The 12,236-nt window shown below is 41.0% G+C and overlaps 1 protein-coding gene across 2 annotated transcripts in view; it reads left to right on the top strand.

Moving 5' to 3' along the window:
• The window catches only part of LOC111159987 (ST8 alpha-N-acetyl-neuraminide alpha-2,8-sialyltransferase 1), a 140,080-nt gene that overhangs the window by 44,906 nt on the left and 82,938 nt on the right, over window positions 1-12,236 (top strand). Inside the window, exon 2 of one of the 2 annotated variants that reach the window (XM_022522721.1) lies at window positions 5,740-5,884. In XM_022522721.1, the coding sequence (XP_022378429.1) occupies window positions 5,740-5,884 (145 nt within the window). Of the gene's footprint in view, window positions 1-5,739; window positions 5,885-12,236 lie in introns of those variants that run through there. The other variant, XM_022522722.1, reaches the window with a different exon arrangement.

Here is a 12,236-nt window from a genome sequence, read left to right as displayed (position 1 = left end):
CTTTATCAGCACCATCAACTGGTGGGCCACCCCTGTGGTGCCCATGCAGTGGATCAGTGATCCTAAAGGGACACTATAATCAGACTAACATTTAGTGCACAGTATAAGGAACATGGGATTCACCACTCAGCAAGTCTCTGAATCTTGGACCTGTTACTGAGAAATGTTTACCAGTCTACAGCAGTTATTTTGATAAGCTTTTGTGTTTTGGGTCTCCGTAGACTAAAACCATAAGGAATTGACTTCAATTTGAATTTTGGTTAGTGAGAACAAAATGCACCTTGAGATTTTCTTGTTTCTCTAACATTTTCTTCTTTTCTTCCTACTTGTTAATTTTTCATTCAGTCAATGTTTATTAAGCACCTGTTCAGTGTATCAGTCATTGTTTCAGGAGATGGAGATACAGTAGTGACGAGAAGACAAAAGTCTCTCTCCTCATGGAGTTTACATTCTGGGACTTCAGGAGACAAACAATAAGCAAAACTTTAAACATACAGCATATAAATAATGTTAAGTACTGTAGAGAAGAATAAAGCAAGTAAGAGAGATGTGAAGAATTCTCTACTATGACTGGGTCATGATGATTTCTCATGATGTCGGTTTTGGGAATTTTTCTTTCTTATGGTTTTTTTAGGGGCAAATTTGGCATATAATTCCTCATGATAAGATATGAAGAGTTTCCAACTAAGACTTTTTTCTTGAGCAACTCATTGTCTAAATGGAATTAAGTAACTGAAAATTATATGTAGCTCCTAAAGTTCAGCTTGTTTTTTGAATTTTGAATGTTAACACATCAACTAATTCTACAAAGATTTGAATTATCATGTAATCTCAACCGTTATTCTACCTTACATTATTATTTAAAACTTAATCAATATTTGTTGGCAGAAAAATGATACAGTATTTTTCCCAAAGTTATCTTCCAAACGCACTCTTCTCTTAACATAGCCTTTTGCTGACAATTTGTTCTCCTATGCAGTCAGTAATTCTTCATAATTCAAAAGTACATAAAATTAATAAATTTCACAATAAATTTATTATCAGCATTTTATTCTTCCAGAGATACATTTAAACTTCCTCTGACTGACAGAATTTCAATATATAAAACAGATAAAGAGATTTTCACTCTGGTTACTTCTAAATTGCTCATCAATTTTATTTTGTTTTTACTTTTTTATTTGAGTATAGATGACATGCAGTGTTACATTAGATTGGTTTCAGGTATACAAAATAGTGATTCAGCAACTCTAGAATTAGGCTGTCCCCATCACAAGTAGCTCTCCTCTGTCTCCATACAGTGCTGTTACAATACCATTGATTTTATTCACTGTGCTGTACCTTTTGCTTACAAGATTTTTAAGTTGCATATTTAGTTAAACCTGTAAATTCCTACAACATTCCCTGTGTGTGTTGCTCACAACAATACCCTGTTTAGATATGATGGTGATGTGAATTTTTACACAAGCTCTTGTCACACACACATTCAGGGACACCAAAGTGGCATTGAATTGGCTGTTTGGCTACTCGACTCCTCAGCCTTCCAGTAGCTGAGTATGAAGCTGAAGTAGAACAGCAGCTTTTGGCCAAACGTGAAACAGCAGTAGAGCTCCCTGTCACCCCTGCTTTCCCAAATAGTCATTCCTTGGAAGCGGCCCAGTAGGGACAGCCATTGGAGCAACAGCTTCCCAGCCTTCTTCATCTCTGGTAACTAAAATGTTGAACATGGCATCTGAGAGAGTCTCAGAAGGTTCATTTTGATACGGGACATTATTAACTGAATGGGTGGGTTTTCATCCTTATTTGCCTGTTTAGTTTCCCCAGAACCTTAGTCTTTCTTGTCGGTGGACACCATCAGTGCAGGTGGTTCTCTTGGCTTAGTTGGTATGCATGGCTTTCATTAGAAGGGGGTGAGAACCCGAGTGAGTTTTTAGTAAGTGGCTCCCAGGCTTCGTATTTACCTTCTCTGTGCAACTGTGGCATCATTTGATAGGAACTCTGCTGAAGCTTGAATTCGAATAATAAAAAGTATTTAATTTTGGCTCCACTACTCGATTTACACTCATCTGGAATGTAATAATCTGCAAATTTAAACTTGAATAGAAAGCGATTTACTTTTGCTTTTTTGACCCTGCGATTTTATTGTCTGCTGCAAAACAGAAGCAAATAATAGGCAACATCAGGGTAAAGCATGAGAAAGGGGATGGGGACCAAATTGACTAAAAATGCTAAGAGCTGGTATATGTCATCTCTCCAGGATCACCGCCAGGTTGGATGGAGGTAATGTTCAATAGTCAGCTGTCAACAATTTCTTAGTATTTGTGTTGTGTATTCTGATGAAGGGATGAGTCTTCCTGTCTCATACCGCTGTAGCAGCTTCCCTGCCTCAGGAGGGGACTTGCGTCCTCCTTCTTCCTGCCAGCTCCTCCCAGGCTGCAACCTCAGAGCAGGAAACCCTTCCTGGAACCCAGAGTGTGACTTCATGCCCTCCTCTTTCTGAGCAACTGCAGCTGTCTGTGCACATCTGCCATGGCGCTGGCCCCACCCTCCTGCCTTCATAAGTAGTGACTTGCTTGTTGGTTGCCCACCTCTTGAGCATGTTTTCTGAAGACAGGTCTGTTTAATTCAATTTTATATTGAATTAAAAGTCCTAGTTCTTGGACTTTTTTTAAAAAAATATTTGTACAGGGGCACCTGGGTGGCTCAGTGGGTTAAGCCTCTGCCTTCGGCTCAGGTCATGATCTCAGGGTCCTGGGATCGAGCCCCGCATCGGGCTCTCTGCTCAGTGGTGAGCCTGCTTCCCTCTCTCTCTGCCTGCCTCTCTGCCTACTTGTGATCTCTCTCTCTCTCTCTCTGTCAAATGAATAAAAATAAAAAAAATTAAAAATAAATTAAAAATAAAAAATATTTGTACACATGGGACACTTTCATTTTCCGTTGAGTATTTGGCTTTCCCACAAAAGTCTAATTGCTCTGACCATGGTGATGCCATAGGAAGAGATGTAGATTTGAGTCCATCTAACACACATTTTATTAATAATTATGCAAACACTTAACCTAATGAACTTGAGCAAGTCTCTTGGCCTGAGTTTCAGTTGCGTTATAGGTTTATAATGTATCGAACTCAGTTTTTTGAGGATGAAAAGAAGAAATGAATGTGAAAGGATATATAAGCAGCCAGGCTCTAGACAAAAGGAGGTGTTATTATATGGCCATGGCCAGTTTTTCCTCTGAATTTCCAGTAGCAATTTGTACTGAATGGCAAATTTAGCTTGGTTTGGAGGTGAGAGCTGTGGTCTGGTTGGAAGTACCGACATGAGATTTTTTTAAAAAAAGGCAAAAAACTGGGAGCAAAGCCATGCCCCACCACTTCAGTAGCTATGTGACCCATGATAAGTTTCTGAAAAAAGAATCTTAAAGCTATTTAGCTCTAAGGTCATCACTGTGAAGATCAAGTGGAAAAATATCTCTAAAGGCACTGGGTACAGTGCAAGTGCTTGGCCATTGTTTAGAAAGCATTCCTCAGGGCAGAGAATGGTAAAGGTGAATCAAAAAGGTTCTGAACAGGCAGCACACAGAGGAAAAAGCCTAACTTGAACTGGTGTGACCTGAGTAAGTCCTGGAATGACCCTATTCCATTTCCTCAGATACGAATCAGGGGTAATAATAATAATTGTTTCTTAATTATATCTTAGGGTTATTGTAAAAACGAAAAGTGGTAAAATATCACCAGGCCTGTAATAGTGGCTCAAAAATTTAGTCATGCCTATGATAATTCTCCTTATTTCTAAAGATAATCTTTTTTAAAAAATAGGTTTTATTTATTTATTTGATTGCGGGGGGGGTGCATGAGCAGAGGGAAGGGCAGAGGGAGAACCAGACTCCTTGCTGAGCAGGGAGCCCAATGCAGGACTTGATCCCCAGACTCCAGGATCATGGCGGGAATGGAAGGTTGATGCTTAATGGACTGAACCACCCAGGTGCCCCCCCGCCAAAGTGGTCTTAAGCCATGTCTAATTTTATGTTATGGAATATAGTGTCTAGGATACTCTTTTGACAAAATGCAGGCAAGTCACTGTATAACTTGACTGCCTCCATTTCAGGCCACCTATTAGGTGATAAAACACTGATGATTAATGAAGATGGAGGAGTAGAGGAAACAGGCACAGCTGGTAAGAGATGGAATGATGATGTCAGAGAAAGAAGTGATGAAAATTCTAAATTCTAGCAACTTTTTTTTTTTTGTAAATAGGCTCCATGCCCAGCATAGAACCCAACGCAGGGCTTGAACTCACAACCCTGAGATCAAGACCTGAGCTGAGATCCAGAGTCGTATGCTTAACTGACTGAACCGTTCAGGTGACCCACAAATTCTAGCAAATTTGATAAGATGAAAGCTTTCTTCCTGAGCCCCTCTCCCCCATCCTTTCTACGGAAACCCTTGTAAAGAGGAAGTGAACCAGAGCATGCTTTGAAAAGCACTGCGTGGTGGGGAGAGTGTCAGGGGCCCTGGCTGAGGTGGGGAGCCCCCGACACTGACACGGTGTATTCACTTCTATAGCAAAGTGGGGCTATGTAGTAATGACATGTATTGAAATTGTACTGTGTGTGCCACTTGGACATTTTTAGTGAATTCTCAAAAACAATGTCTGAGGCCAGTTGTGAAGCTGGGATGTTCCCCAGTTATAGAGTTAGTAGGTGGCAGAGCCAGGATTTGAACCCAAGTACTCCACATTACCTTCCCCTTTCAGCTTTAAGCTTCTACACTATGGTGGCCAAAGATGTCTGAGCAAGCAGGTCTGTGGGGGCACCACTCAGAAGTGGTTTATGTTAGCAGTGTGTTTCATTGGTCCTTCTAAAGGTGGGGCTGGGGAATAAGCTCTTTTACTCCTGAGAGCACAGGGAATAAACGGAGTTGGTTTATGACAGATTTTTAAATTGAGAAGAATGTAAATATTGGCTTGTAGACTAGTGACAGAGCTTCCACTGAGGGTCAAGCAGAAGAGCCAGCCACCCGCGAACTAGCCCAGAGGAGTGAGGTGACGCAGGAGACCCTGATATGTCAGACGCTAAAGGAGTGGGGATCCCTTCTCAGGGGTCCCAGTACTGCTAAGAGATCAGACCAAACAAGAACCAAAAAGCCCCACGAGATTTACCACTTAGAACACAGATGGCTTCGCTGGTGTTTGAAATCACATCGCTCATCTCATTCTGTTTCTATTTAGAAGGATTTCCCCCAGGTGTTGTTCCTTAATTTTGTCCCCAGTTTTGGGAGGCGTGCCTTCTTTTGGGCCACTCTGTGCATCCCCTACTTCCTACATGTAAAAGTGCCTGGTCATTGAACTTGTCCCCCTGATTGTTAAATCACCATAAAGATACATTTCTGCTGCAGCTGCAGAGCTCAACGTCTCCAGAAGACCCTCCAATCTTTTCTGGGCCTGGAGGTTTCAGTCAATCAACAAATCTGCAATTAAAATGATCATGTTTGCCTTCAGACACATTTTAGCTGCATCTGAGAGCTAAAGTTTTTTTTTTTTTTAACTTTTTTTTTTTATTAAAAAGGATTCCAGTCATGCATTTTGATGGCTGGAAGAGTGAATTAATAGTAGTCTAATAACCGTGGATGATGCTTTTGTGAGCCGGCACTGAGGTAAGGCTGCACATCTCGGTAGGAATGACAAGTGAATGAGTCTGCCGCTCACTTAACCTGCTGTTCTTTTCTCTCTCTATTTTCTCTCCTAGGAAACAGATGGAAGACTGCTGTGACCCCGCCCATCTCTTTGCTATGACTAAAATGAATTCCCCCATGGGGAAGAGCATGTGGTATGACGGGGAGTTTTTATACTCATTCACCATTGACAATTCAACTTATTCTCTCTTCCCCCAGGTTAGTATAGTTTGTTGTTGTCTTGATGTAGAGTTACCCATGTATCTTGACATCATAGGGAAAAGATAATTGAGTTTGCCTAACAATTCAGATCTCCTCCTTTTCATCTCCTTTCTTCTCTTCTTCATTATAAATGTTTTTCTTTATAGCTGTCACCTTTTTTGAAGAAGTCACATAATGTTTCCATGCAGGGGCCGAAGTAATAGTTTTCTTAGCCCTTCTGATTTGAGTCATCTGAGACTGAAGGAAGCAAGGTCAGGAATTGTGGAATTCTAGTGTTTCAAGGTTGGCTGTGGAATGATCTTGAAGATTTGCAGTACTGGAATGTTTTCTTAGGACGGGTGTGCTCTCCGGGACTGGGAACCATATGGTTAGAAGTTTGCTTCTTAGAGCTCTTGGATCTTAATCCTGTGGTCAGACACTGCTCTTAAGTGGTGGAGTGGCAAATATGGAGAGAATGAATTTCGTAATTTTTGAAATGGCCTAAATGAAGCCTTGGTTACTTATAGTTTTTCTTCTGGGTTTCCTGAGCAATGAAATAAAATGTTTTACTAAAATATATGCAGTGAAAGGGAAAAATAGAGAAATTGTTATTTCTAGGGAGCCCAGGTTGGAGAGGGGGGTGGTTCTTAGGTGAAATTGCCCTTAGGAAAAAATGGAGAAATGAAGATTAGCCTCCCCAAGTCTTCAAGCCACTCCTGGTTTGGCCAGATGATTGGGCAGAAAGGGAATTCACAGTTAAGAGTTGGAAAACTGAGCCGGGCCTTTGTGTGTCCGTATTAATAGCCAGGAGGCTTCAAAGGAGGGCCCTAATCAAGCTGAGGCACAGGCTCTGCCAAATCCAAAGACCCACTCTGTGAACTAGCCCATCTCTGCTAGTTCATCTCTAGATATTTTAGTTGAACTTCATGGTCTTAGTGTGTAATGATGGTTTTTTTTTTTAATTTATTTTATTTCATTTTTTTAAAAAGATTTTATTTATTTATTCGACAGAGAGAGAGAGATCACAAGTAGGCAGAGAGGTAGGGGGGAAGCAGGCTCCCCGCTGAGCAGAGAGCCCGATGTGGGGCTCGATCCCAGCACCCTGAGATCATGACCTGAGCCAAAGGCAGAGGCTTAACCCACTGAGCCACCCAAGCGCCCCCCAAAAATTTTTATTTTAAAGTAGTAAAATAGAAGGTTGAATTCCTGGCCATCATCCATGTGTTTTCTCTATCTTCTCCATTTGCCCCTGAGAGGCTTCTCAGTGTCAAAGGAAATGACTAAGAGCCATAAAATGTGAGATTGAATTTCTTCTCCATTTCTTACTAACTAAATGCCCTGCTAAGTCACCCAGCTCTTTTGAGACTCAGCTTTCTCATCTGTACAGTGGCTAGAGCAGTACCTGTCCTCCCACCTCACAAAGTGGTGGTCAGGATGGATGTGAATAATGCATGTCCGTGGACTTTGAAGACACGAAGCATGTTGTAAATGTCGTGGTTCATATATTGCATCTTCAGACTGAGGAATGAAGGAGATAATTGCATTAGTCAGGGTTTAAGGCAGGGAACAGAAATCTTCCCAGGTATTTTTAGCAGAAAGATACTTCTTATTGGGAATTAGGTACTTAAAAGAGCATTAGAAGAATGGATAAGTGGGAGTCAAGAGTGGCTCCTGGAATTACTTAGTTCAAGAATTTACTGCCATAACTGTGGTTAAGAGATCAGAAAGCCCCAGCTGCCACTGCAGTTAACATGGTCACAACTGCCTGTGACAGGAACAGGGTCGGGAAGATGGGTTCCAATTTATCTTCTTCTAAATCACCCTCAAGTGCATCTAATGGCTAAGATTAATTTGCGTCTGGAACATTAGTTGCAGAGAAGTCCAGGAGAGGCAGTTTTTAAAACAATCAGGCTTCAGCAGGAAGCTAGAAAAGAGATGGAATGGAGGGTAAACAAGCCAATCCCCAGTATCCTTTATGTACAAAACCTGATGTCAACTTGCTATGAATGAAGAAGAGATAAGGAAGCAATCTTCTTTAAAGCTCATCAAATAGAAAAATTTTAAAAGAAATCCAAAATAGTCTTTTTATACATGAGGGTTTTCAGTCATCCCAACTGACTTCTAACGTTGTGCTAGCAAATGGATTTGAAGAAAAGAGATGATTAAAGAAATACAAACTAGCCTCCCATCTTATCTGTCAGTTGCAGCAGTAAGATAGCAGGAAACATTTCCTTTTTAAAGTGTGTGCACATGAATTCTGTACTTCTTTGTGCTGGTTGTAAGACCAAGGGACCATCCCTGAATAATAAGGAAAAATGGTTTTTCTTAGGAAGCAGAAGTCATTACATCATTGTGTGTGTGCACAGTCATGACAAAAAGCTAAACCAATTCAATGAATAGATTTTTTTTTTAAAGTTACATGTGTATTTTTCTGCTGAGATTTTGAAATGACTAATTTATAGAAATCCCAGAAAACCAGTGTGCAATAAAAAGGATGGTATATATCCCTGGGCCCTCACTCTATTATTATTCCTTTGTGCAATATTCCTACTTTGATATCCGGAAGCTAAGTTACCGGTTAATTGATACGCTTCATTCAGATTCCTGTGGGAAGAAAGTTGTATGTGCTAGTGAGGCAGAAATGCAGCTGAGTGGGTTAGGCTCAGTGCTGTTGGTTGAACAAAGCATCCCTTCTTTCCCTGAATTTTAGCAAAATAATGCCAAATCACTCATGCTCTAACTCAGATGTATAATTCTATGTCACATTTTAAATTATGTATTCTAACATGTTAATCTTGATTTTTATTACATGTTCCCCCTACATGCTCAATATATGTTAGCTATCATCATTATTGTTATTCCGTTGCCTACCTTTATCCACTGTTTTTTTCTTGCTCCTGGAGTCGTTGCCAAGAAGCAATACAAGATCCTCTATGTATTGTGGAAATGTAGCAGGCCCTGAGTCAGGGCTGGAGAGTCCATGGAGGGTCCCGTGGAAAGCCAGTGTGCATTTGTTTGTTTGTTTTAAATAGATTTTATTTATTTATTTGACAGAGAGAGAGCATAAGCAGGGGGAATGGCAGGCAGAGGAGGAGAGAGAAGCAGGCTTCCTGCTGAGCAAAGAGCCCGACATGGGACTCGATTCCAGGACCCTGGGATCATGACCTGAGCTGAAGGCTTGAGTCTTGGGTCACTTAACCAACTGAGGCACTCAGACACCCCACCAGTGTTCTTTTAGATGCGACAGTGAATCTCCTTAATTATAATATTCTTCCTTTCTTTTCCTTTCCTTTTTTCTTTTTTCTCTTTCTTTCTTTTCTTCCTTCCTTCCTTTCTTCCCTCCCTCCCTCCCCCCTTCCCCACTTCCTCCCTCCCTCCCTCCTTCCCTCCCTCCCTTCCTTCCTTCCCAATTAGTTGTTTCTTATTTGGACCTCCCATAACTTCCTATAGTGTTATTATCAAATTCATTCAGTTCTACCTCATATACAGTTAGCTACATAACTGCATATCCACAGGTTACAGTTTTCTGAGAGTCATTATCTGCTGATCTCAATACCATCTTGTGAGCTTTTGAGGAACAAGAGTATTTTTTCCATGTTGGGCCTAACGCAGGGCTTCCCACTTGATAGAGATACTCATTTTTAGCTGCTGGTGTTTGCCTAGGGCTTCCTATCTTTGTCCTCCCTGGGGTGATCCCCTGAAGTGCCCTTGCTTGAACAGTTTGGAGACCAAGCATGACGTTTTGATGCAGCTATTTCCAAGTGGCTCTATACATGTATTTTCATTAAGTATTGGTTGAATATTATTAGGCTTAAAGGGCTGAAGTTTTATCTTTACATAGATTTTTCTAGAATATGCAGTGTATGTGTGTGTGTGTGTGTGTGTGTGTGTTTGGAGGGGATATGACGGTAAGTGTTCCTGCTTTGAGAATACTCCCATCCTCTGTGTCCCCACTTCCTTCCTGCTTTGCCAAAGACTGTCCCTTTTAAGCTTGCATGGTCCCATGTGTGTAGCTATTACCTAAATAAATACTATTTTGACCTAAAACATATCCGTGCCCAGAAAAAGCATAAATTTCCTTGGAAATGAGCAAGGGAGCAGTAGGAATGTTAGAAACCACAACTGTGCAGTTATAATCTGAAAAATATTTCCTTTTGGTGTAATAAAAACACGGTCAGCTCACTATTCACTTATGTTGTGCTGAATAGTTATGTGATATAAATCAAAAGCCAGACTAGCCATTTTTTCTCAGAATATCCACACAAGACCATTTGTAAAGAATCACAAAGCATCATTAATGCACCACAGACATATTTCCAGCTCCTCTGTTTGCCATAAGCTCTCTGACGTGTTCCACTTGGCCTAGACTCGCATTGCCCTTGGCCTGTGGGAAACCCAGCAGGACATTCTGAAGTAGTTTTGTCTAAATGGCTTTGTTAAAATGAAAATACTCATTTTTTTTCCTTTCACAGTCATGTGCTTAATAGAATCTTTTGAGCCTCTGGATATCCCTGAGTCTCACAGCAATTTTTTTCTCCTTGCTAATGAAATTTGGATTATACTGTATGATCTACAGCATTTGGTAACTTGTTTTTCTGCTTATCAATATTATTATGATAATTTTTCCAATCATGTTCCTTTTTGACTAGGAAGAAACTAAGGGGACTGATGTTTGGTGGACATAGATCTTTGCCAAATATGTGTTAGGTTCATGTTGTCAGGCTTACATTTACCTCCTTTATAATAGAAACTTGGCACAGAGGCTTAATGGAATAGGTACTTATTTATCTCCCAAAATAGAGAATTAGCAGGTGGGTAGTTGAAGGTCAGGTGATGGCCACGCAGTGCCATCAAGCTCCCAGGCTCCTATCTCGATGCTTGAATGCCCTTAGTTGATGGCCACAGGACCTTCCAGTTTCTGTCCAGAATCCTGCTGGGAAGAAGGAGGAAGGAGAAGAGGGAATATGGAATATATCCTGCTGATGTGTCAGAGGTCAGGATTCAATCACATGGGCATGTCTAGGTGCAAGAGAAGTTGTGAATTTCAGTATTTCAGTTCTCGGCAAATGCCCTCTATGTGCTGGCCTGTCTATCTCAGCTTCTTCTCATGCTATCTCATGCTATCATTACAGCAACTCCATATGGATGTTCTTATTGTCTTCATTTCATGGATTAAACAGACCAAGAAGAGTTAATAAACTTACTCAAGGTTCTAGAGCTGGCAACTGGAAGGGCTGGGATCTGAAACCTGGTCTGTCTGATATCAAAGCTTCCATTGTTTATTATCTTGCTTTTTTTTTTTTTAAGATTTTATTTATTTATTTGACAGAGAGAGAGAGAGATCACAAGTAGGCAGAGAGGCAGGCAGAGGGGGAGGGGGAAGCAGGCTCCCTGCTGAGCAGAGAGCCCGATGCGGGGCTCGATCCCAGAACCCTGGGATCATGACCTGAGCCTAAGGCAGAGGTTTAACCCACTGAGTCACCCAGGCGCCCCTGTTTTTTATTTTCTTAAAAAGACATTGGTTCTGGTAGAGTAGTTGTTCATTCTTATCACTCAGTCACCTTGAAACCACTTAGAGGCATTTCACTTCCATTATATGAATATCCCTAGAAGAAATGGAGAAGTTTCATTCACAGATATTTGGGAGAAAAAAAAAATAAAGCGTATATATGCAAGTTGTAAGATCCTATACCATACTGTAGCTTCCCTTTGAAACTAGTTTCCAGTATGGCACTCTAGTTTCCCTTTGACTTTGAGCTCCCTAGCAGTCCATAAATGAAAGGAGGAATAAGACCAGTTACATTATATTGATTTCTATTAAGTGGGTTCCTGGGCACAATTTCAACTTGTGTGTGGAGGCTTCCCCACTTTACCAAGCAATTCTCAGACACCAGCTGGGTGTCCTCCGATTCAACTCCGTTCTGATACTCTACCTGGTGATAGCATCATGTTCCAAAGACAAAAGTCTCAGTCCCACAAGACCACCCTCTATTTCAGACCCCAGTTGCTAAGTCCAAGTTGTTAACCTGTGCTTCTGATTGAATCGCTACAGATCAGAGTGTCCCATGACCTCTCCTTGAGTTTGATTAATTTGTTAGAACAGTTCACAGAATTCAGAAAATCCACTTACTCACTATATTACTGATTTGCTACAAAGGATATTAAAGGGTACAGTCAACTGCCACATGAAGATAGGGTGATGTCCCAGACAAAGGGGCTTCTGTTCTTCTGACACTTGGGGCCCAGCATGGTGGCAGGTGGAAGTGTTTGAATTCATCAACATGAAAGCTCTCCGAACTCAATCCTTTTGGGGTTTTATGGAGGCTTCATTACACAGGCACGATGAGATGAAAATGATTGACCACCGGTG

This window comes from Enhydra lutris, unplaced genomic scaffold, assembly GCF_002288905.1.
Source record: "Enhydra lutris kenyoni isolate GAN:26980312 unplaced genomic scaffold, ASM228890v2 scaffoldscaffold72, whole genome shotgun sequence".
NCBI classification, from domain to species: domain Eukaryota; kingdom Metazoa; phylum Chordata; class Mammalia; order Carnivora; family Mustelidae; genus Enhydra; species Enhydra lutris.
The sequence above is the reverse complement of the archived record's forward strand: the minus strand, read 5'-3'. Positions and strand labels throughout refer to the sequence as shown.